The sequence below is a fragment of the Talpa europaea genome (genome assembly GCF_964194135.1).
Source record: "Talpa europaea genome assembly, chromosome: 12".
In the NCBI taxonomy this organism is placed as follows: domain Eukaryota; kingdom Metazoa; phylum Chordata; class Mammalia; order Eulipotyphla; family Talpidae; genus Talpa; species Talpa europaea.
Genome location: NC_140079.1, coordinates 13,452,706 through 13,478,925, shown reverse-complemented (window position 1 = coordinate 13,478,925; position 26,220 = coordinate 13,452,706). Strand labels below are relative to the sequence as shown.

The 26,220-nt window shown below is 40.1% G+C and overlaps 1 protein-coding gene across 2 annotated transcripts in view; it reads left to right on the top strand.

Moving 5' to 3' along the window:
• Positions 1 to 24,587, top strand: part of ALG9 (ALG9 alpha-1,2-mannosyltransferase) — a gene marked incomplete at both ends in the record, with an annotated part of 75,497 nt that extends 50,910 nt beyond the window's left edge. The window contains 3 exons of one of the 2 annotated variants that reach the window (XM_084251471.1): positions 8,830 to 8,960; positions 24,146 to 24,264; positions 24,550 to 24,587. In XM_084251471.1, the coding sequence (XP_084107597.1) occupies positions 8,830 to 8,960; positions 24,146 to 24,264; positions 24,550 to 24,587 (288 nt within the window). Of the gene's footprint in view, positions 1 to 8,829; positions 8,961 to 24,145; positions 24,270 to 24,549 lie in introns of those variants that run through there. The other variant, XM_084251472.1, reaches the window with a different exon arrangement.
• Positions 24,588 to 26,220: the final 1,633 nt, after the last annotated feature.

The following is a 26,220-nucleotide window of genomic DNA, read 5'->3' as shown; positions in this document are numbered from 1 at the left end:
ACACTAGTTCAGGATTCACCAAACAGGTACTTAGTAAGGCTTTAATAATGCCCAGAAGATTCATTTGGTGTCATGTAGTGGATGCTGCCAATTCATTGCGAATTGAAGACTCAGAATGGTTAATATTGTAACCCTTCTGTCCTCTATGTTGGGCTTAACTTGAATTGCCCTAGGTCTAGGTTTCAATCAATGTTCAAAATAAGAAGTCATTTTTTCCCCAAAGATTTATTTATTCATGCATACAAGAACTGGGGTGCAGGCCAGATGTGTGGGAAGGGAGAGGATTCACCAGAGACAGAGCAGGGAGCAGAACAGGCAGACTGACCGAAATACACTGCTGAGGGGAGCAGCAGGTGAGACAGAAGAGGTCTGCCGCGCCATGTGGGCATCTCCCCAGCCAGCCGGGATTGAACCCATGCTTCAGCAGCTGTGGACAGCTTCACAGTGCTGCGCTCAACCGCCTTGTCACCAGGGAGGCCCAAGAAGAAGTCATTTTAACAGGCACAAATGCTCCAATCAAATTCTGACGTTTCACATTTAAAGATTCCTTCTAATACTACAGCTATTTGTGTAGTTCTTTAGAGTTTACAGGTTTTATTTATATCAGACATCTTACTTAATCCTCATTACAACTCTTTGAGATAAATGTATTATCCTTATTTTACAGAAGGAAATGAGGTAGAAAAACTTAAATGAGTATTGGCCACTTAGCTGCTTTGTGGTGGAGCCCAGACCTGAATCTAGGACTCTGACTTGAAGCTCCTTCTCTGATTTTCAAATAAGATTTTTATTACAGGAACAGAGTTTTACTAAGAAACTGGCATAAAGGTATTCAAAAGTATGGTTTTTTGTAGTATAAAATGTCCCAGGGGATCAGTTACAGGTAAGGACAGAGAGATTTTAGCCATAAAGAGGTAAACTCTAACTCAAAATGACCTTTTGGATTTTTTTGTTTGTTTGTGAATTATCTACTCACCCTCAACCTCTTTTTAACCCATGTCCAATTTTAGTAAACCTATCTCCTACCTTCCTTTAACATAGGTTAAAATTCTGAAATATAATTTGGGACTACTTTGGTAATGAGGTTGAGCTCTTTATTTTTTTTATTGTCTTTTATTGTTAATGATCAACTCAGCATGCTGTGCATTGGATCCTTTCTTCCAGCTCTAGTAATCACCATTCTGCTGTTCTCAAATTTTTTAGATTCCATATATAAGTGAGGTCATGCAGTATGTGTCTTTCTCTGAATTATTTTACTTGGCGTAATGTAGGCAGCATAAATGAAGGTTTAACTTTGTTATTGCAAATAGTAGTATTTCCTTCTTTTTTATGGCTAATATTCCACAGTCTATGTGGCATATACATACCACATTTCAGCTGTCGACAGGCATGTAGGTTGTTTCCATCTTGGCTATTATGAATAATTCTGCAATCAAAATGAGGGTGCAGATATCTCTTTGACTTTGTGAATTAATTTCTTTCAGATATATTCCCCAAAAGAATTACTGAATCATATGGTAACTATTTTTGATTTTTAAGGAACCTATAGTTTTCTAACAATCTTTTCTAGAAAAGGTTCCCTTTTCTCCATACCCTTGCCAACACCTGTTTCTCATCTTTTAAGTAATAGCCAATCCTGACAGATGTGAGTTGATACCTTGTTGTGGTTTTGACTCAGTTTCATAATGATTGGTAATACTGAGCATTTGTTGACCATTTGCATGTCTTTGGAAAATTCAAGTGCTTTGGCCATTTTAAAATCAGATTATTTGTTTTTTTTTTGGTTTTTGGCTGTATGAATTCCTTATGTATTTTGGATGTGAATCCCTTAGCAAATATGTGGTTTGTAAATAGTTTCTCTCATTCTGTAGGTTGCCCTTCTATTTTGTTGTTACAGCTCCTCTTCTAGTTGCTTTATTTCTTCTCTAGTAGAGAAACTGCCCTTGATCACACCTAATCATTTTCTATGGAAAATCATTTTCTTTTTCCTTGGTTGTTCGAATCTGCTTCCCAGAAAAATGAAGAATATTCAGTAGCTGCTTTCCAGAAAAGGTTGAAAGAAGTTAAAATTTCAAAAACTGGGGCCTCCCCTGTTGGTGCAGGCCGTTGAGCGCAGCACTGTAGAGCTGTCCGCAGCCTCTGCAGCGCTGGTTCAATCCCGGCTGGCCCATGAGAGTCCCACATGGTGCGGCAGACCTCTCTTGTCTCACCCGCTGCTCCCCTCAGCAGTGCATTTCGTCAGTCTGCCTGTTCTGTTCCCCACTCTGTCTCTGGTGAATCCTCTCACCCTCCTGAGAATCTGCCCTGTACCCCGGTTCTTATATAAATAAATAAATAAATCTTTTAAAAATTTTTCAAAAATTGAATTAGTGTATCAATGTGATTTTTGCCTTTGTATTTTTCCTTAACTTTTACTTTAAATGAAATTTTATATGGATAGTGTGATGAAGAGAGCTTAAAGCTAACTGGTATAATTGGGTACTAGTTAATTACTACCCAACACGTAACTAGATAATCAGACCTGTGGAGTGCTTGGCCAGAAAAGGATGGGTCAAGGTCAAGTATTGTAATGTCATGGACAGAGTGTCCTCACTCGGGGAGGTCCAGGCATGAGACTGTGAGAGTCTCTGCCCCTTGCTGGTTCTAAATGATTGCAGAGGCATGGCACTTGCAAAGCTTTTAAAAACGTGTTTCATGTTTTTAAAATCCTTTGGAGCTACAGAGTGGGTGTTCAGACCAAAAAGGCTGCTTCCTGAAGTGTTTATGCAAAGGATCATTTTTAGAGAGTTATGTGGAATGGAATTGGGTCTGACGTCAATTCTCCTGTGCTTTCTCTCCCCTGCAGGAATAGCCCATATGCAGAGACAGATGTGAGACTGAAGTCTTTCTTACATATAAATAGTGCTGGGAGAGAATGAGAACATTACTGAGCTAGAGGTTGGGGAGCAGTAAGCTTACTGTAAGCCAGAAATGACCAAGTTGTTCTTTTATGTACTTTCAAAAATCTTCAGTTGAGTATAATCCATATAAGCCTAATAAATGTCAACGAACTATAAGTGTACAGTAAGTTAATAAAAATGTAACTACCACTCAGGTCAAATACTGAAATATTACAGCCTTCAGAAACCCCACCCCAGCAGTTCCATTTGCTCATGATCCAATTTCCTCAATTGCCTGACTTTGTTTTAAAAGTTGAGATAACATGGGTTTACAGCATTCTATATGACTTAGAGGTATAGGATCACACCCTTCACATGTATGTTACCATACCCACCACCGGGGTGCTGACTTTTATACTAATAATTTCCTTGCTTTTCAGAGTTAACACTTTTATATGCATTTCCAAATATATTGAATAGGTTGGTTTTGCCTGTTGATGAATCCTGTTGCATTTGTGTGTGTGTGTGTTTTAAAGATTTATTTATTTATTTATACAAGCACTGGGTACAGTCAGAAGCGCGGGAGGGTGAGAGGATTCACCAGAGCCAGAAGGGAGAGCAGAACAGGCAGATGGATGATGTACACTGCTGAGGGGAGCAGCGGGCGCAGCAGGAGAGGTCTGTGCACCATGTGGGACTCTCGCCCTGCAGCCGGGGATCTAACCGGCGCTGCAGAGGCTGCTGACAGCTTCAAAACCCAGCGTTCAACCGCTGTGCCACTGGGAGGCCCTGTGTATGTGTGTTTTGATGCTTTCAGCAAATTTTGGTTATATTAATCCCAATGTCATAGCATGCAGCTGTGGTTGTTTGGTCTTACTGCTATGTAGTATTTCATTGAATGGCTATATCACAATTTATTATTTTAGGTTGTTCAAGTATGTTTGTTTCTAGTCTGGACCAACTGTAAATAATGCCACTTGGGGAATGACACATCCTGTCAACGATGTTTAAGAGTCGCTCCACATTTTGGTCAACACTTGGTAGAGTCATTTTTGTTGTGCTTTTAATTTGCATTTCCTTGGTTTCAAACGAAGTCAAACATTTTTCATTTGTTTTTGACCAGATTTCTTCACACGAAGTACCTATTTTAGATATTTATTTGCCCATTTGTCTATTTGATGATTTGTGTTTATCTTATTGATTAGCAGGAGTTCTTTACATGGTTTAGACATTAGTCCTTGATTGTTAAATGTGTTGCATATATCTTTTCCCATTCTGTGGTTCATCTCTTCATTCTCTTAATGGTGTCTTTTGATGGACAAATACTCCCCATTTTATCCAATTTTTTTTTCTAGTTGATGCTTTTGTGTTGTGTCTAAAAATCTTTTGACTATGAAGACATTGTCCCATATTATTTTCTATGAACTTTATCATTTGGCTTTTCACATTTAGTTCTATAACCCACTTTAAGTTGATTTTTGTAGATGGAATGAGGTTGAGATCCAGTTTCATTTCCCACCCAATTAATATCCATTTGTCCCAGTGCCAGTTAGCACAAAGGCCATCATCTCTCCAGTGCCTTGAGATGTCCCTGCAAGAGAGTATTGGGATGCTCTGTTCTGTTCTCTTTATTTATCTGCTGATCATGCCTGGAGCAGTACCTCACTGTCTAACTTGTTCTAACTTTACAGTCAACCTCCCACCTTGTTCTTTTCTAAGAGTGCCTTGGCGATCCTTCCCTTGCATTTCCACGCATGTTTAAGTATCAGCTTGTCAAGTTTCACCAAAAAAGTCTGTTATGTGTTTCTATTGAGATTGCATTTAATCTTCAATCAATTTATTCAAAAGATGTGTCTTTATAATAGTGAGTCTTTACTCTAGGAATTGATGTCTCTCTCCATTTAAAAGGAGCTACTTCGGGCCTCCCTAGTGGCGCAGCGGTTGAGTGCTGGGTTGTGAGGCTGCCCGCAGCCTCTGCAGCGCTGGTTCGATTCCCGGCTGTTCCCCGGCCACTGGAGGAGGGTCCCACATGACGCGCAGACCTCTCCTGCCGCCCGCTGCTCCCCTCAGCAGTGTACTTCAGTCCTTCTGCCTGCTCTGCTCCCCGCTCTGGCTCTGGTGAATTCTCTCACACTCCTGCGCTTCTGACTGTTCCCAGTGCTTGTATAAATAAATAAATAATATATATATATTTTAAAAAAAAATCTCAAAAAAAAAGGAGCTACTTAATTATCAAAATATTTTTGAGTTGAAATTCACCATTTCAATGACTTTTTTGCTGTAGTAAAATATGCATAACATAAAATTCACCATTTTAATCATTTTTCAGTATATAACTCAGTGTTATTAAGTACATTTGCAACAGGGTGGTCTCCAGGACCACATTCACATTGTTGTGCAACCATTACCCATGGTCTCGCTGCAGAACTTCATCATCCACACCATTTAAACAAACATTTTATCTTTTCACTTACTGAAGTTGTTTATACCTTTTGTCTATTATAAATAATACTGCTATGAACACTGAGATACAATATCGTTTTTTGAATCTTTGCTTTCTGTTCTTTTGGGTATAAATCTAGAAGTAGAGTTGGCACAGTGACACAGGACAGGTCTCTCTTCCTGCCTCATCAGATAAGCACTCCTATCTGTTGTATTTAACAAGTTTGTCTTCTTGCAATTTAAGGAAATGGAAGAACATCTCTAAGAAGATAATAAGGAAGTTAAACAGGTGTTAAAGCAAGTTGGCGCCCACCTGAAATCTCCATATGCCTGCGTTAAAGGATCCTATCTCTCCTTTGCAGACCCTTGCTCAGCCCCCCTCTTTTTTTTTACTCCTTTGTATAAGCACTCTGCCAAGGAGCAGAATGGGGGTTCTTTCAGACACGAGTCTGCTGCCCTCCTCAGTTTGTCGATAAACTACTTTCCTTCTCAAACTCTGTTTCCTTTCATTGGCTGAGGGAAACTGAGGCTGGTGTTCAGTATCAGAGTTGCCGGATTAGATGGTAATCAGTGACTTTAAAGTGTGTTGTTCAGTGGTTTTTGGTACACTCCTGGTATGCAACCACCATCACTAATTTCAAAAGATTTTCATTTCCCCCGGCCCCCACCCGGACCCATTAAATGTCACTTCCCCAGTCCCTAGCTAATCTTCTTTCTGTCTCAGTGGATTTTCTTACATGTATGTTTCATGTGAATTTACATGAAATCATACAGTGGGTGGTCTTTTGTTTTTTACTTCATTCACTTATATGTTTTTAGTGTTCACCCATGTTATAGCATTTGCCCATTTTAAAACTGAATAGTATTCCACCGTGGGCATATACCACATTTTACTTGATCAATATACTATATTTATACATCAGTTGATAGACATTTATCAATAAAATTCTATGTTTTTTATAGAGAACTTTCCCATATTTTGTTTTATTCTAAGTCACATGGTTTTGGATCCTTGTGAATTGTATTTTCATATAATGTGAAATATGTTTTTATGTGAAAATATATTGAAAATATGTAATTTTTTAAAAATATGACTTGTTTACTGCTGTTATATAGGAATATGTGGCATTTATTTGCAGCCTATGAATCTAAAGTTTAGTAAATTATCTTTTTTTTTTAAGTTTTATTATTTATTTATTTGTTTGTTTGTTTATTGTTTGTTTATACAAGCACTGGGTACAGTCAGAAGCGCGGGAGGGTGAGAGAATTCACCAGAGCCAGAGCGGGGAGCAGAGCAGGCAGAAGGACCGAAGTACACTGCTGAGGGGAGCAGCGGGCGGCAGGAGAGGTCTGCGTGCCATGCGGGACCCTCCTCCGGTGGCCGGGGAGCAGCCAGGGATCGAACCGGTGCCGCAGAGGCTGCTGGCAGCTTCGGAACCCTGCGCTCAACCGCTGCGCCACCAGGGAGGCCCAGTAAATTATCTTAATAATTCTAAAAAATTATTGTAGATTAGTTTGGATTTTTATATAGTATGCTAGTCATATTGCAATGAATTAATTTTGTTTCTTCCTTTCCATTTCTTCTGCCATTTGTTTCCTTCTCCTGTCTTACCTACTAACTAGTAATCTTAAGTGCAGTGGTTAATAGAAAAATTTTTGTAAGCAGTTTTGACTTCTTCCTGATCCCAAAGAAAAAGTTTTTAACCCTTCATTAACTCTGAGATTTCCTAGATGTATTCATATTTCAAATGGCCTTTGTTCATGCTGAAGCCTGCCACTCTAAGACTTTTCTTTGGTTTTACTTTTTGAGAGACATTTAGATGAGCTCCTGAGAGCACTTTGCTCTTTGGTCAGTTATTTTTTGATAGGGTTGAGGTATGACTTTTGAAGTCACACTGACCTAGGTTCAAATATGGTTCTGGTATTTACAAATGTCATTTTGGTCAGGGCTATAAATTCTTCTGGGGAAGGAACTGTCTTTTTTTTTTTTTTTTTTTTAAGAAATTTGCATTCTTTTTTTTTTAAAGATTTATTTATTTATGCATACAAGAGCTGGGGTACAGGCCAGAGATGCAGGGGGTGAGAGAATTCACCAGAGACAGAGTGGGGAACAGAACTGGCAGACTGAGTGAAATACACTGCTGAGGGAAGCAGCGGGCTAGACAGGAGATGTCTGCTGTGCTGTGTGGGTTGCTTCCTGGCCGGCCGGGGATTGAACTCGTGCTGCAGAGGCTTCAGATTGCTTCATAGTGCAGTGCTTAACCCCTTGCGCCACGAGGGAGGTCCAGGAACTGTCTTATTAATTTGATTCTGTGTCCTTAACTCAAACTTAATGCTTAGTACATTATAATAGGGGCTTAAGTTGAAAAATGAAATTATTTAATTTCTCTGAATCTTAGCGTTCTCATTTATAAAATAGAGGTAATACTCTTTTATAGACTTTGATGTGATATTTAAAATGATATTTTGTTTGCATGTGAAAAATAATAGTTTCCTTCCCTTCAGATTTACCTTTTTTAGCTGACTACATGAGTGATGGGCTCTATCTTTGAGTTTTTATTTAGCCTCATGGAAACTTGTGTATTGTCTTATTTTTTAAAAGTTAAAACAAAAAATCAAAAAGCTTAAAAAATTTCCCTGTGACTGTTCAATTAAATTAAATATTCTGAAGAAGGAGAGCTGAAGAGAATGTGATTATAGTTTGAAATGAACTGTTTCACCAAAGAAGTTACCTGCAGTTTCTGCAGCGTGTTCCTTTGAATTAATCAACTTGGGAGAAGCACAGTACCAACGTGCCTTGAGATGAAATGGATTAATATTTTCCTGTGGGCACCCAGGAGTGCTTTCTTATGATTCAGATGTAAGCAACTGGATGATGGTAGTTTTGCTAATAGTTACTATATTATTTTCATAAGCTTTAGTCCTGCATTTTGATGTCTGCTTACTGGTCTTTGCTATGGGCTCAGTTCCCATGTCTCTGATAGTTCTGCTGCAGTTTTGAAGGAGATGCTATCCATGGCATTTCTGTACCATTTGCAGGGTGTGTTGTAACCTCACGTGATTCTGTCAGCAGAGTCAGTGTTCCTCAGTTGCATTTGTTTTTTTGTCATGATCTGTCTCTTTGAAATAAGACATGATAGAGTGGAGGGGAACAATAGTGAGCAGAAGAAGGCAGATTTATGAGAGGCAGGTTATAAACTTGTGGTAGCTTCAGAAATGTCTATGGAACTGCAGGGATTTATAACCCAAACTAGTATCAGAATTCCCAAAGCTTACATACCTAGCTGGCTAGGTGAATGCATGTCTTCCCCACAATTCAGGGACCTAAGTCACTTCCCAATACTCATGTTAGGTGCATGGAAAGAGCACAAGTAACATGGTCTGAGGACATGGATGTTTGTTTTTCTGAAACACTTTGGGGATTCTTAGGGTTTTAGTCAATGTTTCTTACCTACTGTGAAAGGACCTTTGTGATTACTGATTAACAGTTGGCCTTTCTCCATTACAGATTGACATCAGCAAATGCCATTACTTAGTGGATTTGGACACCATAAGAGAAACACCCCGAGAGCCAAGATATTCATCCAATAAAGAAGAATGGATCAACTTGGCCTACAGACCATTCCTTGATGCTTCGAGGTATGTTGCTTTAACCCTGAGGGATGTACCAGGATTATAGTAAGGGCAAAAATTGGAATTGAGGATTGAGTAACTTCTAGTCCTGGGCTGGTGCTAATAGCCATCTTTTTCTTTTTATTTGGGTTTAAACATATTTTCTATCTCTTGTTCAGTTTCCTTAAAAATCTAAACAATCTCTCTTTTTTAAACTTTGGTCTTCTTTTTTTTAAGTTTTTTTTTTTTTAATTTATTTTTGCATGGAACAACTGGGGCATAGGCCAGAGGTGCAGGGGGTGAGAGGATCACCAGAGACAGAGTGGGGAGCAGAACAGGTGGCTCTACTGAAATATACTGCTGAGGGGAGCAGCGGGTGAGATAGGAGAGGTCTGCTGCACCATATGTGGGTGTTCCCTGGCCAGGATCAAACCCAGGCCATCTCGGTGGGCCATGGTGGTGATAGCACTGAAACCTAACCCCTAGGCTAGAAGTTCATATTCCCTATTTTCAGGCTCAGCACTTGGTCAGGGATGATGCCGGCCTCTCTCTTCAGCACTTCCTGAGCCAGCTGGGAGCAGGTGACAGGTTGGGAGACTGTGCCATGCCAATGCCTTTCCTAGAGATACTAGGTGCTGATGCCTTCTCAACGTCCTGCTTCCCAAACAAGCTAGAATTTAAGGGTAGAAATAAAGCACACCTGGCTCAATTTGATATTGAGTACTAGCTACACCTAACATTTTAGACAGTGGGCAGAAAAGACTGCTGCCCTTGGTGAGGTTGCTTACCTGAGGAGATGCAGTCCAGAGGAAGAGCTATTGGAGTATAGGAGGAAGGGGTTAACTCCAGAAAGACTAGGGTGGGAGGCACCAAGGAAGATTGCAAGACAAGACCACATCTGAAGATTGCATTGGTGACAGTGTGGGAAGTGGATTGAAGGGAAGCATGGAAACAAGTTAGGAGGCTCTTCTGCTCGACTAAGTGAGAGATAATGAGGGAGTGATCTTGACTGCAAATTGGGGTTTAGACTCAGGAGACAAGATGAGTCACACAGAAAAAGGTCAGGCCAAATTTTAGGTGCTAAAAACCCACGACTTTCTTCAGTGGCCTGTGTTTATTTTCCATTACAGCAATTGAAATGCAGTGCTAGTCTTTCCTGTGGATTGCTTTCTTTAGCTGAGATGCCCCCTGAGCAGAGGCTTTTGCAAGGCAAGCAGAATTGGCTATAGAGACCAGACCCTGACATTACCACCTCGTGTGTCCTGTTTCTTCTCTTGGTGCCTGCTGCTTCTTCATGTCCCATTCACCCACAGAGTGCACCTCGATGGAGAGATGGGGGCAGTTATTGGGGAGTGCCTTCAGAGATTTTGTCCATGTCCCATACGTAGTACTCAGGGCATTATTTTTATGCTAAGAAAGAAAGAAACCAATTGTTTTAAGAACCGAAAAGGTACAGTTCACCTGAGGGTGCCAAGTGCAGAGAAAAGAGCATGGGGGTCAGAAGGCTGCGCATATATTTAGTCCTGGCCACTTGCTGGTGGTTCTGTCTGCTTCCCGAATTTCCACATCAGTAAAACAGAGATAATAATATTTTATTTACGTTATGGGCATGTCATAAGGATTCATTCAGAGCAGAAACAGGAAAGTGCTTTTAAATCCTAAAGCATTATATAAATGTCAGGCCTTTCAGTTAATGACTAGGCTGCCCCGGGTTCCAAAATTATGCTGATTTCCTTTACATTTCTCTTCCTCAGCATTTCCAAGTATATATTGATATAACTGCAAAAGCAGCAGGAGCCCTCAGCCCAGTTTGCCACAGCAATTTATAACTGTCAGCCCTGAGACATCTCACGTTGCTGACTTTGGGCCGATTAAGTTCAACTGCACTGTCAGAGGCTGTGTCTGGGAGCCGGCCCGCGGAGGGGTGCATGGCTGTGTTCTTGGGAGTGTAATCCTGGAGTGCCTTCAAGCCTTTCCTCTGGCTTCTTGCAACAGTGGCTCTTGTGCCTCAGCACATGATCTAACCAGGAGAAATAGTGACACCACCTGCACTTGCTGATCACTCATGCCTTAGGCTTCAGACCAGAAGGGGCCAAAATGCTTACTCTCCGAGTCTTTCTGAGGAAGGGAGAAGGTCTTAATAAGCATGTGCTTTATTGCCAAATGAGCTTTTTAGCGTTCTTTTCTTAAATATATGGCTCCCTAAAATTTATTTATTTATTTATTTATTTATTTACTTTTTTTAAGATTTTTTTATTCATACAAGAACCAGGGTATAGGCCAGATGTGTGGGAGGGTGAAAAGATTCACCAGAGACAGAGCGGGGAACAGAACAGGCAAACTGATGAAATACACTGCTGAGGGGAGCAGCGGGCAAGACAGAAGAGGTCTGCCACGCCATGTGAGTTTCTCCCTGGTCAGCTGGGATCGAACTGGCACTGCAGAGGCTGTGGACAGCTTAACAGAGCAACACTCAACCACCTGCGCCACTAGGGGCTCCCTAAAATTTAAATCTATTTTCTTTATATTTACTCTGAGATTTTTCCTGTCTGCCATTACCTGTCCATCCATCTATCCATCCAGCTGACATCCATCCAATCAGCAGATATGTATTAATCACTACCCAGTGCTGTGATGGATTGTGGGTGTACAGTGATGAACAGCGTACACAAACTCCCCTTCCTCTTGGACCTTACAATATGTTGGGCAACTTGGACCTTGCAAATCAATAGATGATTCCAACCCGTGTTAAGTGCTTTAAAGGAAAACACAGGAGCCGTGTGGGAAGGAGTCAGCAGTGAATGGCATCTGGCAGCTACCTGCTGTGTCCTAAAGCCAGCTGATTAGGCAAGCTTGGAAATCAGAAAATATTTACTAACTAGCTAGATTATTCAAAGGTATAAAAAAAAAATAATGTGCCCTTACATAGTATAACTTTTCTAGTTATACATACAAAGCAACTTAGATACCAGGTGATGTGCTGGAACTTCAAAGAAAGGCGAGAACTCTGGAGGTTGGCGTGTATCAAGAAGGCTTCCTGAAGCAGGTGGTCTTCAGGAACAGGTTGAACAAGAAAGAATCATGTCTGTCATTCAGGAGAAAAAAATTATGAGGACAAATAGAAAGATAAAATAAAAAGAACTCTGATAGGCACGGGGTTAGTAAAGAATAGCTTAATTTACCTCTTTGGCTGGTTTAAATGTGCTACTGGGTAAAGTAACATATATTTATCATCTAGATCAGAATCTTTTGAAAGTAAAAGGGCCCCTGTCCTGGGCAGACTGAGATATATGGGCATCCAAAATTCAGGGTCTTGTCCAGAAAGCAGGGCAGGAGCATGGAACACACAGATATATCTCCTTCGCCCAATCTGTGTTTGTCATATGGATTTGCCCATTGTTTACTTCTTGATTTAATTTGCTGACATTCCTTAGGGTAGCCTAGATGGGTCTCAGATGTCTGGAAGGAAACAATCTGTTTGAAGACATTATCAGCACTATCAGCACTCTTATCCCAAATGCATGTCTGTCAGTGGAGACTCAGCTCCAGAGAGAAACAACCTGAAGATTATCAGTACAATAATTTGATTGGTACAGATTTAGCAATTTTGATGATCTACAGATATGTGAGAAGGCTAATTTTCTGTTGAAGTTGTTGGAAGATAAGCAAAGCTTTTTACTCTCAGATTAATGGAGAGGGACTGTCTAAACAGGGCTTGGTGTTGTCAGTTTGTTTGGAAAATGGTAGCCCAGATGTCCGTCCATTCTTTCCCTGATAGACTGCTTTATCAGAGGACTGGAGCCCCCAGATTCCATTTGTTTGAGAGACGATCCAGGCATAAGACCTTAATAATCACTTTTCATTCACCCCTTGCACGGCTGGTACCATCGCCATACCTTCCTCTTGCTGAGTTTGCCATGTCTCTCTCTAGCTGATTGTGTAAAAGTTTTTCAAACTCCCAGGCTATGTGTGTCTTGCTTCCGTGTTCTCTACAGCATCACTTTTTTTTTTCTCACCTGTGAAATGGGGGAGACATTAGCTACCTCTGTTATAAAGATTAAATGAGCCTATAGCCAGAGACTGATAGCTCAGAGATACTCATTAAAGAACACCTGTCATACCCTATCACTTTTTTAAGCCAGGTACACCACCCACTCTGTGGTTGTCTCGTATTACATACTTTCTAAAATCAACAAGGACTTTTCCTTTGAAGCACAATATAATTGCTCCTTGTGTAAAATAGCTGGACAAGTGGGTGGATGTAATGTCTCCCGAGAGGGGTGTGAGGAGGGCAGCACGTCAGCAGCCCAGCGGTGGGTGCTTTCTCAGTGTGCTGAGGAGGTTTGGCTGTGGAGCCTGGTAGGAAATGCCTCTGCAGGATGTTGGAGTTGGCTCTGTGAGCAACAGGTCCTGTGACAGCTTTGGAAACAAGTCAGGAGGCCCTGCCACTGCTTCACGCTGCCTCTCTCTGCCCACTCTCTCCTCCTTCATTATAGTTCTCTTTTGTCTTGCTTGCTTTACTTTCACCTTTGGTTGTTGGATTGTGAGATTTTATTCTTTCCTGTTTGGGAGCATTTTAGCCTCATCTAACTGAATTTTAGGCTGGCTTGATTAGGGACTTGAGATAATTTAGAGAGATTTAGGTAAGGTGGGATTTCTAAGTCCAGCAAATTTATAATTCTGGTGAAGTGTCAGTGCAAGTGTGGCATTAAAAGCAACACTGTTAGCTGGTATGGTAGGAGAGAGAGGTTTTCTAGTCAGAGGGCCTCTATAGCAGTAAGGCAGGGCTGTGTTGATAGGCTCTGCTTGTGTTCTTTCACAGGAACCCACCACAGTGCCATTGAGCTGTGGAGGTTTTTTGTTTTGCTGAGATTATGACTTTCTTTCTAGCTTCCAAGAAGAAATGAACCCAGTAGAGTCTGTGGCATCTGTCCCTCCATTTTGGTCCTGTGTGATAGTCCAGTTGATGTCAGTCATTGTGTCCCCAGGCACTAACCCCAATGCAAGCAGAACTGATTATTTCTGGAATATAAAACAGTTGGAGTAATCACTGTAAAGGACAAATTAGTTGGAAGCTTTTATTCTAGTTATTCCTGAATAACAAACCCACCCAAACTTAGTGATAGAAAAGAATTGCTTATTATTCCCTTATGGTTCTGGGTATTAACTGGGTTCAGTGAGGCAGTTCTTAGAGTTTGGGGGCATTGACCACCAGATGGCGGTTGGGGCTGGAGGCGACTCAGAGACATTCTCACATGTCTAGCAGTTGACACTGGCTGTTGCTGGCTGTTGAATAGATCTCAGCTGGGGCTGTTAGCCAGAACACTTACATATGGCTTTTCCACGTGGCCTGTGCTTCCTTACAATATGGTGGTTGGCTTCCAAGAGAGACATCGTTCCTTATAACCTAACCCTGGAATTCACATATCTTTTATTTTACCCAAGGGCTGCCTCATTCTGGTCATTGAAGGCAAACCACTTGAGTAGCCTCTGTTCAGGGGGAGAGGCGTTAATCTTTCCTTGTTGATAGGAGTGTCAAAGAATTTATGGACATGTTTTAAAACCATCACAGCTCTTTTGATGCCATTCTTCATACAAATTGGATAATTTTTGAAATTTTTCTTTTTAAAGGCTTCTTGCAGAAGAGACATATGGTACACAAAATAGTCCAGCAGGCTGTTTCCATCTGTAGCTTCTTACTACCCAGGTGGAAAGGGAGACTGCACCCCATGGCGGGATTTGGTTGCAGGCCAACAGTTTGACATGCTTCAGATGGTGTTCAAATCCGTTGGGTAGAATTAGTTCTCCCTCCTCACCAGTAATTGAAGTACGCTTGTCTCTCCCTACACGTCAATCACAGTGGTGTCTCCAGCTCTTTCATCTATGCCAAGAACACTGAGGAACTGTAGGGAAGAGGCGATCAGAGTTTATGTACATCTTTCATTCTTTATCTACTCATTATTCTCTTGTGCTTTCCATTTCTTTCCTGGCTTTTCCTTTTTTCCTTCTCCCCGAGATATTTTCCCTAGACCCTTCGTTTGGCAGCGTAATCAACCCCAGACTAGATTTGGCTACAGACCACACTGGTGTGTTGCTCATTATTTTCTTCAACTACTTAAAGATTGAGATACGCTGCCATTTAAAGAAGAATGAACCTTACTCTCTTGAAGCTCAGATAGTCTGTTTTCTGTTGCTGTAAAATTAGTGTTCTCAAATGACATTTAGAGACCATCTGTGCTCTAAGTCTATGTTACTGAGATCCTCAGGTTTGAAGAATGCATGCTGTGTTCTTGATGGCTACCTGCTTTTAGCTAGCTTGGGCCACACAGCTGGTGCCATCAGAGGTGTTTGCTCTAAGCACTTGAGAGTTAGAACCCATCTCTTATTGGTTCCCTACGACCCCCAGCTCATAGCGGGGTCTTAGAAAATATTTTTCAATTATTTCATGTATGTCACATTCTCAAAAGTAGATTTATTCCAGAATAGAAAAGAAAAGAAGGAGGAGATAAGGACTTCAGGAGCTTCAGATGTCCTTATTTGGTTAAATAAAGATGGCCAAACTACTTTAAGTATACTCATTGTTTATTTTATCTTTATAAAGATTGGCTAGAATCAAATACCTGACGTGGCCTCTGGTGCTGCTTAGTATTTGTCACATAGAGGTAGCCCAAATGAGGGTTCAAAGAGCAGGGGCAGACACCTTCTTGAATGCTGTTAGGTGTCTCTTTTCTATAGGAATGATGAATGTAGCATATATACCTGCACTTTTAAGTAATTTTAAGATCAAAAAAAGACTGGAAAAGTGTTTCACTAGCAACCTTGGCTGAGACTGCAGGTTATAAAATGGCTGGTTGCCTTATAGCAATCCTTAATTCCCTCATTCTGAATGTTGGCAAAAGGTGACTGGTCAGGAGGTTATGATGTTATATCAGATGACTCACTGGGGCCACAAACCAGCGAAATGATTCGCTGTGTAGTTCTCACCAGTCTTGGGTGCAGCCCTGTGCTGCCAGTGTGTGCCTGAGCAGACTGCCAAGTCATTGCACTGTGTGCTTCTTTGGAGGCTGCCACCAAATAGTCAAAACTATGAATGCATTCACTAGATGTCAAAAGTCTGTTGGACATACCTCCTGAAAATTACATGTCATTCTGATCACATGGGTCATGATAATTCAGCAAACCCTGTGTGAACTGAACCTGGAGGGATTACCTTTTGCATTGGTATTTGCCAGTGTGAATGCTGCCACATCTCACTTCTGCTAACACCCCGTGAACCTCAGCTACTTCCTCTGCCCCACACACTGTACTCTTCTATTTTGCTCTTCCCCACCTGGTCATGGGTTTAGGTTAGGACTGAATCGCTAGGTAAGAAAGCGAAAGAAGAGCTTCATATGATTTTTGTATTGCCTTTACCTTGTGGAAGATAAAATATCTCCAGAAGGGAGAGAGGTAAATGCAATGTGATGTAAGAGTCAGGGCAGAGTCATTCATTCACAGGTTATTTGTAGAGCACTTTCTGTGGCATTGTTTTGAAAGCTGGAGATACAGCAGTTAGATAAAGTTCTATCCTCAAGGGTCTGACATTCTAGTGTATCCTATAGCAAGTAATTCCTGTGTCCCTTTCTCTTTGATGGAAAAGAGTTATAAATGTCACATCTGCATTACTTATTGGCCATCAGGGTAATGGCCCTTACTCCCTTTCCCTTTGAAAGAATATTAAGAAGTTACTTTTTTTTTTTTACCTTATAGCAGCTTTTGAGCAGTTTGTAAATTCTTTGCTATGGGACTCTGAGATGACTAGTGCTAAGATTAGGTTTTGAGGCAACTCTGACTCTTCCGTACTGAAGACAGCTGTGGAAGGCCAGTTCTGTGGTGCTGTGGGTTGTCCAGAGTCGGCCACTGAAATGTGAGCTAAGTGGGGGAGGGAAGATGCTAGCTTAAAAAGAGAAAGAGAACTGGCAGTGGGCTAGATGACTTGCTCGCAGGGGATATTCTTGTTTGGATGGATGGATGGATAAAAAGGAAAGCGAGAACCTGAGTACTAGGATGTTTTCTTTTTAAAATGAAAAAATTGACCCGACATTTCCATTTGTGCCTGCTGAACTGGGGACACCAGGGACTGGCACCAGTCTTCCATTGACGTCAGCAAGAGCAGATTTAAATCTCCACAGCAGAATGCTCCCTAGCCCTGATAAATAGGGCTGGTAATTGAATTAGAAATCATTCTGAGCTGTCAGCTAATTATGCTACTCAGGCAATTGATTTGTCCAGGTCTGTTTCATCCTTGAATCCCTTGGGTGGCCTCCTTGTTGGGAGAGAAGTATTTCAGTTTCCAGGATAGAGGCACAGGTTTTATGTCTCCCTAAATTGTGCTGCTCTGCTCCCCTAGGGCAATACTTTGGCATTTCACCTCATTAACAGACATTGTTGTATGGGTTGTGATAGGTGTTGGTTTTGTTCTAATTGGTTCTGATCTTTGTTTCCATGTAGATGAATGTGTGTGCACACATACATATTATTCCAGTGCCCAACTCTTACAAAGGCAAATAACCTTTCTGAGTTCCCTTTTTCCAGCAACAATGCAGTATAACAAATTTAAAAGGCCCCAGTCATGTTCAACATATTGATGGTAAAGAAATTAATCTAGAACAATAGCTATAGTGTTAGAAATGAAGAACTCAAGCTAACTTGTTCTTTTGGCTAAAAAAAATTATAGAATCTTCCCCTCCTACTCAGAGGTTGTGTATATTGACTGTTTCCTCACTTCATCTTCTAGAAGAAATTAGTACCTTTATTTGTTAAAAATAGACAATACTATTAAAGGAAAATCTGCAGCAGGAAAGGAAGTTCATCTCCTAATAAGGATTTTTCCAGTGCCAAGCTCTAGTGATAAATAGATTCTTCTTAACTCCTTATATTTAATCCTTACCTTGATAGTAGTTTTGTTCAGGCTTATCTGAAAATGCCTCTTTTCTTCTTAAACCTAGCATTTGATGCTGAATTTCTGATGATTGTACCCTGAGGAAGCATGGCAGAATGAGGATGCTGCTTGGGTTTCTTAACATAGCCAAGTCAGTCCCATGCTTGTCCTCAGCAAAATGGTTATTCCAGACCACAAATTCAAGCAAACTGTACTTCCTCATTGAGAGTAGAAGCTCTTTCTTGTCCTTCATTGTGTTCCTGACCTTAACCCATTGCTTGACATGGTGCTCAGTCCCTTGTGGTTGAGCCAATTGGAATAAAACTCAGATCTCATTTGTGTAACTATCCCTTCCTTAATGTCTTTATCTGTCCACCCTTCTTTCCTGCCATCACTTGTTTTTTAACACTGTGTCAGACCATGTGCTATTGGCAAGTAAAGCAGGCTTTACTTGGTCCCAGAAATCTGGGGGTGTGGGTTGGGTAGAAAAGAGTAAAACAATAATTAAGTAATTATAAATTGTGAGAATATAATGTGCACACACACTAGAGAAAGTGATAGAAGTGGGAACATAGGGTGTCCTGGAATGATTGGAAGGTCTCTTCAAAGGTAACTCTGAAGCTGCGTAGTGAAAAATGAGATAGATTCAGTCATGAGAAAAACAGAGTGGATAGGTGCTCCGGACACAGGCAGGAAAGCAGTGCCAAGGCCCTCAGGTAGGCAAGAATCAGTCTTGAGCAATCAAAAGGCTGGTGTGGAGGGAATATGGTGGGCAAGAAAGTGGGACACAGTGAGGTAGGGCCAGTAAGCCAGGGTCTGGGGCTTTGTAGGCTCTGAGAAAGAGTTTGGATTTTGTTTAAGTCATTGTCTAGCTGTTGCTCAGTGGACAGCACTTAAAACTAAGATGTCCTAGATTCAGTTATGGACAGGTAAGTTGCTTTTCTTGCTTGGTGTACCTTGGAATGTTGATTGGGAAAATGAAATGATGTCTATAATAAATACTTCTTCCATACTTATGTCATCTTCAGTATTTGTCCACTCTTCTGAATGTGTGTATTATCACTTAGTACATGCTAAGTTCTGGTTGTGCATCATTCATACTTTGTTTCTTCCAACTAGATTATTATTCCTTTGGGAACAAAGATTTTTCTGTCTTTAGGACCAGCACAAAAAATCCCACACATATTAGGCACTAAAGTGTTTTCAAATTTATTTTAAACAAATTTGTTTAAAAAAAAACTACTGTTTTTTTAAAGAATTTTTTTACAAGTAATTCACCTACTTTTATGTATGTTTGAAGTTTTCTATGATAACAAATGAAAAACAAAGTGAGCTATAAAAAGAAAGTAGAGTGGTAGGAGTACGGAGTTGAAAACCTTTGGTCTCTTATAGGGAGAGCATAGTTGCTGTTTTGATACTGCTAAAATTGCCTTTCCAAGTGGCTTTGCATATTTCCACTTCCACTGGCAACATCTATTTCCTAATTCCTGGCCAGTGTTTGATACTGTCAGACTTTTTAACTTTTGCAAATCTGATTTTTGAAAATTATATTTGGTTTTGCATTTCCCTGATTACTGTAAGAATGAACATTATTTCTTTTTTTTAATTTATTTATTTATTTATTTATTTTTTTAATAAATTTTATTGTTATATTCCCCATACAATTGCAGCCCCCCCATTCTGACCCCAATCCCTCCCCTCCCGCCCCCGCCCCCCCAAAAGTGTCTCTGGTTCATAGTTTTTTGTTGATTTTGATTTTCACTTTCTTATAGTTATTCATTTTCCTGGTCCCTTATTTAAGTTTTCTAGATTCCTGCTATGAGTGAGACCATCCGGTATTTTTCTTTTTCTTTTTGGCTTATTTCGCTGAGCATGATCCCTTCCAGCGCCATCCATGTTGCTGCAAATTGCATGTGTTTATCTTTTTTGAATGCTGAGTAATATTCCATGGTATATATGTACCACATCTTCTTGATCCAGTCATCTATTTTTGGGCATTTGGGTTGTTTCCAAAGCTTAGCTATTGTAAACAGTGCTGCTATAAACATAGGGGTGCAGGTGTTCTTTGGAATTGATGTTTCTGTGTCCTTTGGGTAAATACCTAGGAGTGGAATTGCTGGATCATATGGAAGCTCTATGTTTAGTAGGTCCAGAAATCTCCACACAGCTTTCCACAGTGGTTGGACCAGTTTGCACTCCCACCAACAGTGCAGAAGAGTTCCTTTTTCTCCACACCCTCGCCAACATTTGTTGTTGCTAGTTTTTTTAATATGTGCCATTCTCACAGGTGTAAGATGGTATCTCATGGTAGTTTTGACTTGCATTTCCCTGATGACAAGTGATGTTGAACATTTTTTCATATGCCTGTTGGCCATTTGCATTTCCTCTTCAGAGAAGTTTCTTTTAAGCTCTTCTGCCCATTTTTTGACTGGATTATTTTCTTTGTTGTTGTTGAGTCTCTTCAGCTCTTTGCAGATTTTTGTGATCAGTCCTTTATCATTAGTGTTGGGTGCAAAAATGTTCTCCCAGTTGGTGGGGTTTCTCTTTGTTTTTGTTATTGTCTCTTTTGCTGTGCAAAAGCTCTTTAATTTGATGTAGTCCCAGCTGTTTATCTTTGCCTTCACTATCACTGCTTTGGGTGATGTGTCTGTAAAGATGTCTTTGATGTGCAAATCACGTAGTGTTTCGCCTATATTTCCTTCTATATATTTTATGGTTTCAGGTCTTATGTCTAGTTCTTTAATCCATTTTGAGTTGATTTTTGTGTATGGTGTGAGGTAGTGGTCAAGCTTAAGAATGAACATTATTTCATATATTTATATGCCATTTACATTTCTTGGCTCAGTTTCTGTCTGTCCTTTGTCATTTTTTCTTAGTGAGTAGTCTTAATGATTGCAGGAACACTTTATATATTCTCTTTTTTATCAAATTTTATTGATTTGCTTTTTGTTAGTTTATATATTTTTTAAGGTAACCCTTAGTTATATATGTCACAAATATTTTGTCCCAGTCTCTTTTTTATCTTTTACCTTTTATTAGCTTGCCTTTTGCACGTAACAGTAATTGCCATTCTTCTATTTCAGTGTACTCAGTACTTTTGATAATAGTGTGTCCCATGTATATCCCAAGATTGTTTTTCTGAAATGATCTTTTAGAATTCCTTGTGTGGTCTGCAGCAGTCATTTCTATTGTCTCTTTCTAACAGACCCTTTTGTTCTTTGTATTTTCTAGTTATTTTATAAATAACGTACCAAAAAGTTCTAAAAGGATAGTAAAAAACTGCTTTATTTGAAATTTTAATCTCATTTGAATATCACAACCCCAATTTTTTACTCGGTTCTCCTGGTTTTGAGCACATGAATGTGATGTATACATTCACACATGCCTGAGTCCAGATTTCAGATATAAATATGTCCGGTAGCTTCTAGTTTATCATTACTGCTGGCTCTCCTTGCACTTGCTTCATCAAATGCAAAACTCGAAGAATTTTTTGAAAACTTCTTTGTCTCATAAATTTGTACGAGATCAGTTATCTCTTTGGTCCATAAGTCAAACATTGACCTTCGCAAGGTCATAAGCAATGAGAATGCCCAAACCACTGAATTTAAAATTTTTTTTCATCACTATGGCCTTCCAACACCTTTGTATACGAACCTGCCTGCAATATTCATTCACTTATGAACTTTACCAAATCAAATTTGGCATACAGAATTACAAAAAAAGGAAAGAATATGATCATATGCCCCATTAGCATAACAGTATGGGCCAAGTTCTTGTTGTAAAACATTGCATATGATTAAGTCCTTCCTGTTGAATGACTAACTGGATGAAAATACCTTATTTCCTTTTTGTTCTTAGAAATACATTGTTCACTAGCCAATTCTTGAATTTGAGAAAATCCTTGTCATATTTTTTTTCATCTAAAGATCCATAGTCTAAATTTTGCTTGCGATCAGTTTCACCATCTTCATTGCAGTGTGGAGTGCTGCTATTTGTCTTTTTGCGTTCATCTCAGACATCTAGTTGTGAAACGTCTTCCTGTGTCAAGTTTTCTTCTCGTTGCCTTTATGGACAGAAAAACTTAACACTCTGAATTCTCAATTGTGTTCAGTGAAAACTAAAAGCAGAACCCAAAGATAATGTTGCCAGTCTTTTATACCTTATTGAAAGATGATGCAATACTTTGGACGATGAAATAAGAAAAAAGGATAATGCAATAGTGTTGGTTTATTTCACTTTTGCATCATCCTTTTCAGTGATTTAATTATTCTTCCTTTTTTCTTATTAGTCTTTTTTCTAAAGCGTAGTTGTAAATAATCCAAGATACAGAAAAAAATAAGACCACTAAGTACCTTACACGTACAAATGATTGCAATGGACCATAGTTACAAGATACAATAAGTTTTATTGTATTTTTAAGAATAAGCATAATTTCTCTTTGTTCTTTGCAAGATTCTGGGGTGGGGGAAAGGAAATTAAGAAACAACAGCCTCCCAAATAGTAAGGAATTGTCCAAGAAAGAAAAAAACTAGAATTGGCATCCAGTAGACCTAAAGTTATACCAAGGACTGAGCTGACTAGAAATAACTACTACTGTATTAATGAAACTTTTATTGTGGAATGAGCTGGAATGGAAACAATCCTTAATTAGTTTTAGCTATTCTTTACTACATTTATGTCTTTCTGTCCAGACCCTCCCCTTATCTGTGCAGCTTGGACAGAAAGGCTAGCTTAACTTCTTTTTGACTAAGGTAGGTGCTTTCTCCTTATGTTCATTTTGTTTGCAGAAGCCCCGCTTTATCTTGCAACCTCTTTTCTCTGTCAAAGCCCTTGAACTGTTGGCTATTGAAGTGAAGTGCATCTCTGATGATCACAGAGCCCTGCCAGCGTCCCAGTTGGGAAGAATCTTTGAGAGGTGTGTATGCCAAGCACGATATCATTGTGTGCAGGCATTGCAGGAGTCTGCCAAGCCTAGGGGTAGGCTGCCAGTACAAATGCCACGTTGACATGACATTTACAAGCTTAGGACTGGCAGTGGAACACCCTTCAGCTACTTCATTTAGGATGGCAGTAACCGGGCCAATTTTTCATTTTCAAACTCAGAAATCATAATCAGTAAGTAATACTTCATATGGAATTTGAAACTATCACTGCTCCTTTTTCTAAGAGGTGATGAATCCTGTTAGCCTGTTCCTGGGGTGCAGGATAAATCATAATGGTTAAGAATGCAGACTGTGGGGTGAAATCTGGATTTGATTGAGGGCTCTATCACTTAATGTGTGACCCTGAGCCCACTTACTGAATCAACTTAAGTCTCAATTTTCCATCTACAAAATAGGGAAAATACCCTTCCCCCATCCACTATTGGATGGATTAAATATATTTAAAAGTGTAAGTACTTTTCCCAGTGCCTACCCAATGGTACATGTTCAATAAATGTGTGTTTTTCACATTCTTCACAAGGTCATGAGAATTCAGCCTTTCAGCCGTTCTTGTATTTCAGTAATGAGAGGATATCTTATAACCTGCCAGGGTCGTGTCACAACATGAGCTTGTGTGCAGACTCTCTCTTTGACTTAGGCATTGCTGGAACAGTTTTCTTCACCTCTCCAGGAACACTTAGAGCTGGAGTCAGGGTCATTTGAGCATTTAACATCTCTGTAGTTTCTTAGAGACAGAAACCATTTGGGTGTTATGAATTCATTTCCATAATAGCAGTCTGTCCCTTGAACTGGATCTTTTCTGTGGCGTATTCTAATGCAAAGCAAAGACCTAGAGCTATTCTGAAGGACATGCTGTGGCTTCTTGGGGAAGCCACACCACATCTTGTTGGTGTGGGCAACAAGGTACTTGGTCTTAATTTTTTTATGATGTCCTAGTAATAACAGATTTTAATGTTCTACTTTTGGAAAATATGGTTCTCAGTTTATTTCCTTTCATCATTATTTATTTATTTATTTTAGAGCTGGGGTGTAGGCCAGAGGTGCAGGAGCTGTGAAAGGATCACCAGAGTGGGGAGCAGAACAGGAAGATATACTGAAATACACTGCTGAGGGGAGCAGTGGGTGAGAGAGGTGATGTCTGCAGTGCCATGTGGGTCAGCTCCCTGGTTGGGGATTGAACTCCTGCTGCAGTGGCTGGTGATAGCTTGATAGTGCTGAGACTTTAACCCCTGTGATACCAGGAGGCCCTCCTTTAGTCACTTTTAATACCAATGGCAAATGCTCTCAAGTATCAATTTGTATTTTGAGGTTTTTGGTTTTTTTTTTTTTTTTTTGCCTTTGTTTTTCAGATCTTCAAAGCTGCTGCGGGCATTCTACGTGCCCTTCCTGTCAGATCAATATACAGTGTACGCAAACTACACCATCCTCAAACCTCGGAAAGCAAAGCAACTCAGGAAGAAAAGTGGAGGTTAGCAGCACGCCTGTGGCCCCAAAAGACAACCATCCTGTTCACCAGTGATTCGAAGGACCTGGCTCCTTCCAGGTCATCACTTGTAACGCTTGTAATAAAGACCTTCTGACACAAGTACTGGAATCTGGGTGCTTTGGGAAGGTCAAGTCAGTCATGTTCAGCTTTGCCTGTGTTTCTATTCTGCATGTCAACTTTTCACAGGTAGGCAGAGAACGACCCTAAAGTCTGGTAGATATATCGCTCCAAATCTCATTGTTTTTCTTCTGTTCAATTACTTACTAGAGCAGAGAAGAGCAGAACCAACTTACAGGAAGAATTGAAACTCCTTCTGGACGGCTGTGTTAAGCTGTTCTCCACACTATGGCCTGTCATCCGAGAATTAGCAAGTCTCTCTTGGGCCATGTGGTCTTCTCCACCAAAGCTCTTCGACAGCTCCTAGCAGACCTTCTTGTTGAAATCCTAGTGCTGAAAATGAACGCACCCTAATTGCCAACCTACATGTTCTTTTCACCTCCAACAAGACTAAGCTACACTAAAGTAAAGTACTTCACAAGACTAGGACCCTGTCCTGGAGCTATCTCAGGAAAAAGGCAACCATTTGAGGAATTGTGACTGAATCCATGATATAGGATGTCTCATTTTCATTTTATTTATTGTATTGTACAACAAAATGTAACTCTATGGGGCTGTTTTTTTTTTTTAAGCTTTAGCATGCTATTTCTTGAGTTCAAGACTTCTCTATGTAAAGGTAATAACAAACCATACTATACCTGTAAAGGACACATTTGGAGAAAATTCATTCTATCAATTGATAGGTTTGGATAATATCAGATTTTTAAGCAATGAATTCAGAGGCCATTTCTGAGGAAATTAAAAATCCCCCCCCCCAGTTTTTTAAACAACCCAATATATATTTATAGCACCTATTTTTGAGTTCTGTATTCAAAGCATATCCTGCATGGAGTGCTTCTGATCAAATAAGTTGTGATAAGGACCAATTAAAATGTAGAAAGTACATACTATTTCTCCACCTTTACATACAGTATTTCATAGTTTACAAGACACTTTGTCATGATCTCATCTGATCCTCACAGTCACAATGTGAAGTAGACAAGGGAGGTGGGCTTCCCCCCATTTTACAAATGAGGACACTGAGACTAAGGAGGGAGGTGAAGAGATTTGTCCCAGCTCACACAGCCAGTGGGTATCAGCAGTGGGTCTGGACCCAGGTTGCTGCTCTCCCCTCTAGCATTCTCTCTTTCTTCCTCACTCGACTCTGAAAACAGTACCTGAAAGAGTGATGAGGTTGGCCTGACACCTGGCTGGGAATGTAATTTTTTATTTTAAGGAAGACGTTTTTTCTGTATTTCTTGGAGTTATTTGAAGCTTTTAGCCTCTGTTGGTCAGATTGTCACACCAGTGTCTGCGATGCAGCCTGGCCTATGGCAAGAACAGAGTGCTTATGTTGGAAAGTTACACTTCCTTATAGCCATACAGGATCCAGAATCAGTACCATTCCTAGAGTCAACCTGGGGTTACATTATAGGTGCCTTATTTCCCTAAGTGTAATTGTGTCCAGTATCTGCAAATAGGATGGCTCTATTTTCCATCTTTCGTTTTATAAAGAGAAGGACTTTTCAAAAGAAACTGATCCCAAGAAGGGAGAAAAGACAAGATAAGGGAAGAAATGGCTAATTACCATATAAAAACTCTTATTTTGGGGTCCCATCCAAAGGAATTCTGGGATGGACCTGAAACCCTGGAGAGGCAATAGTTCTGGACAGTATAGCGTGATAGCTGGAGAGGAAATAGACTGGCAACCCACGTGCTGTTTTGAAGATCACTGATATTTAATTCTCAGCACTTGATTCTGGTTTTCTGAGAATATAGGCATGCATGGTCAGACTACAGGATAGGATGGAGAGTTTTCAGTAAAAAATCTTGCCATAGAGC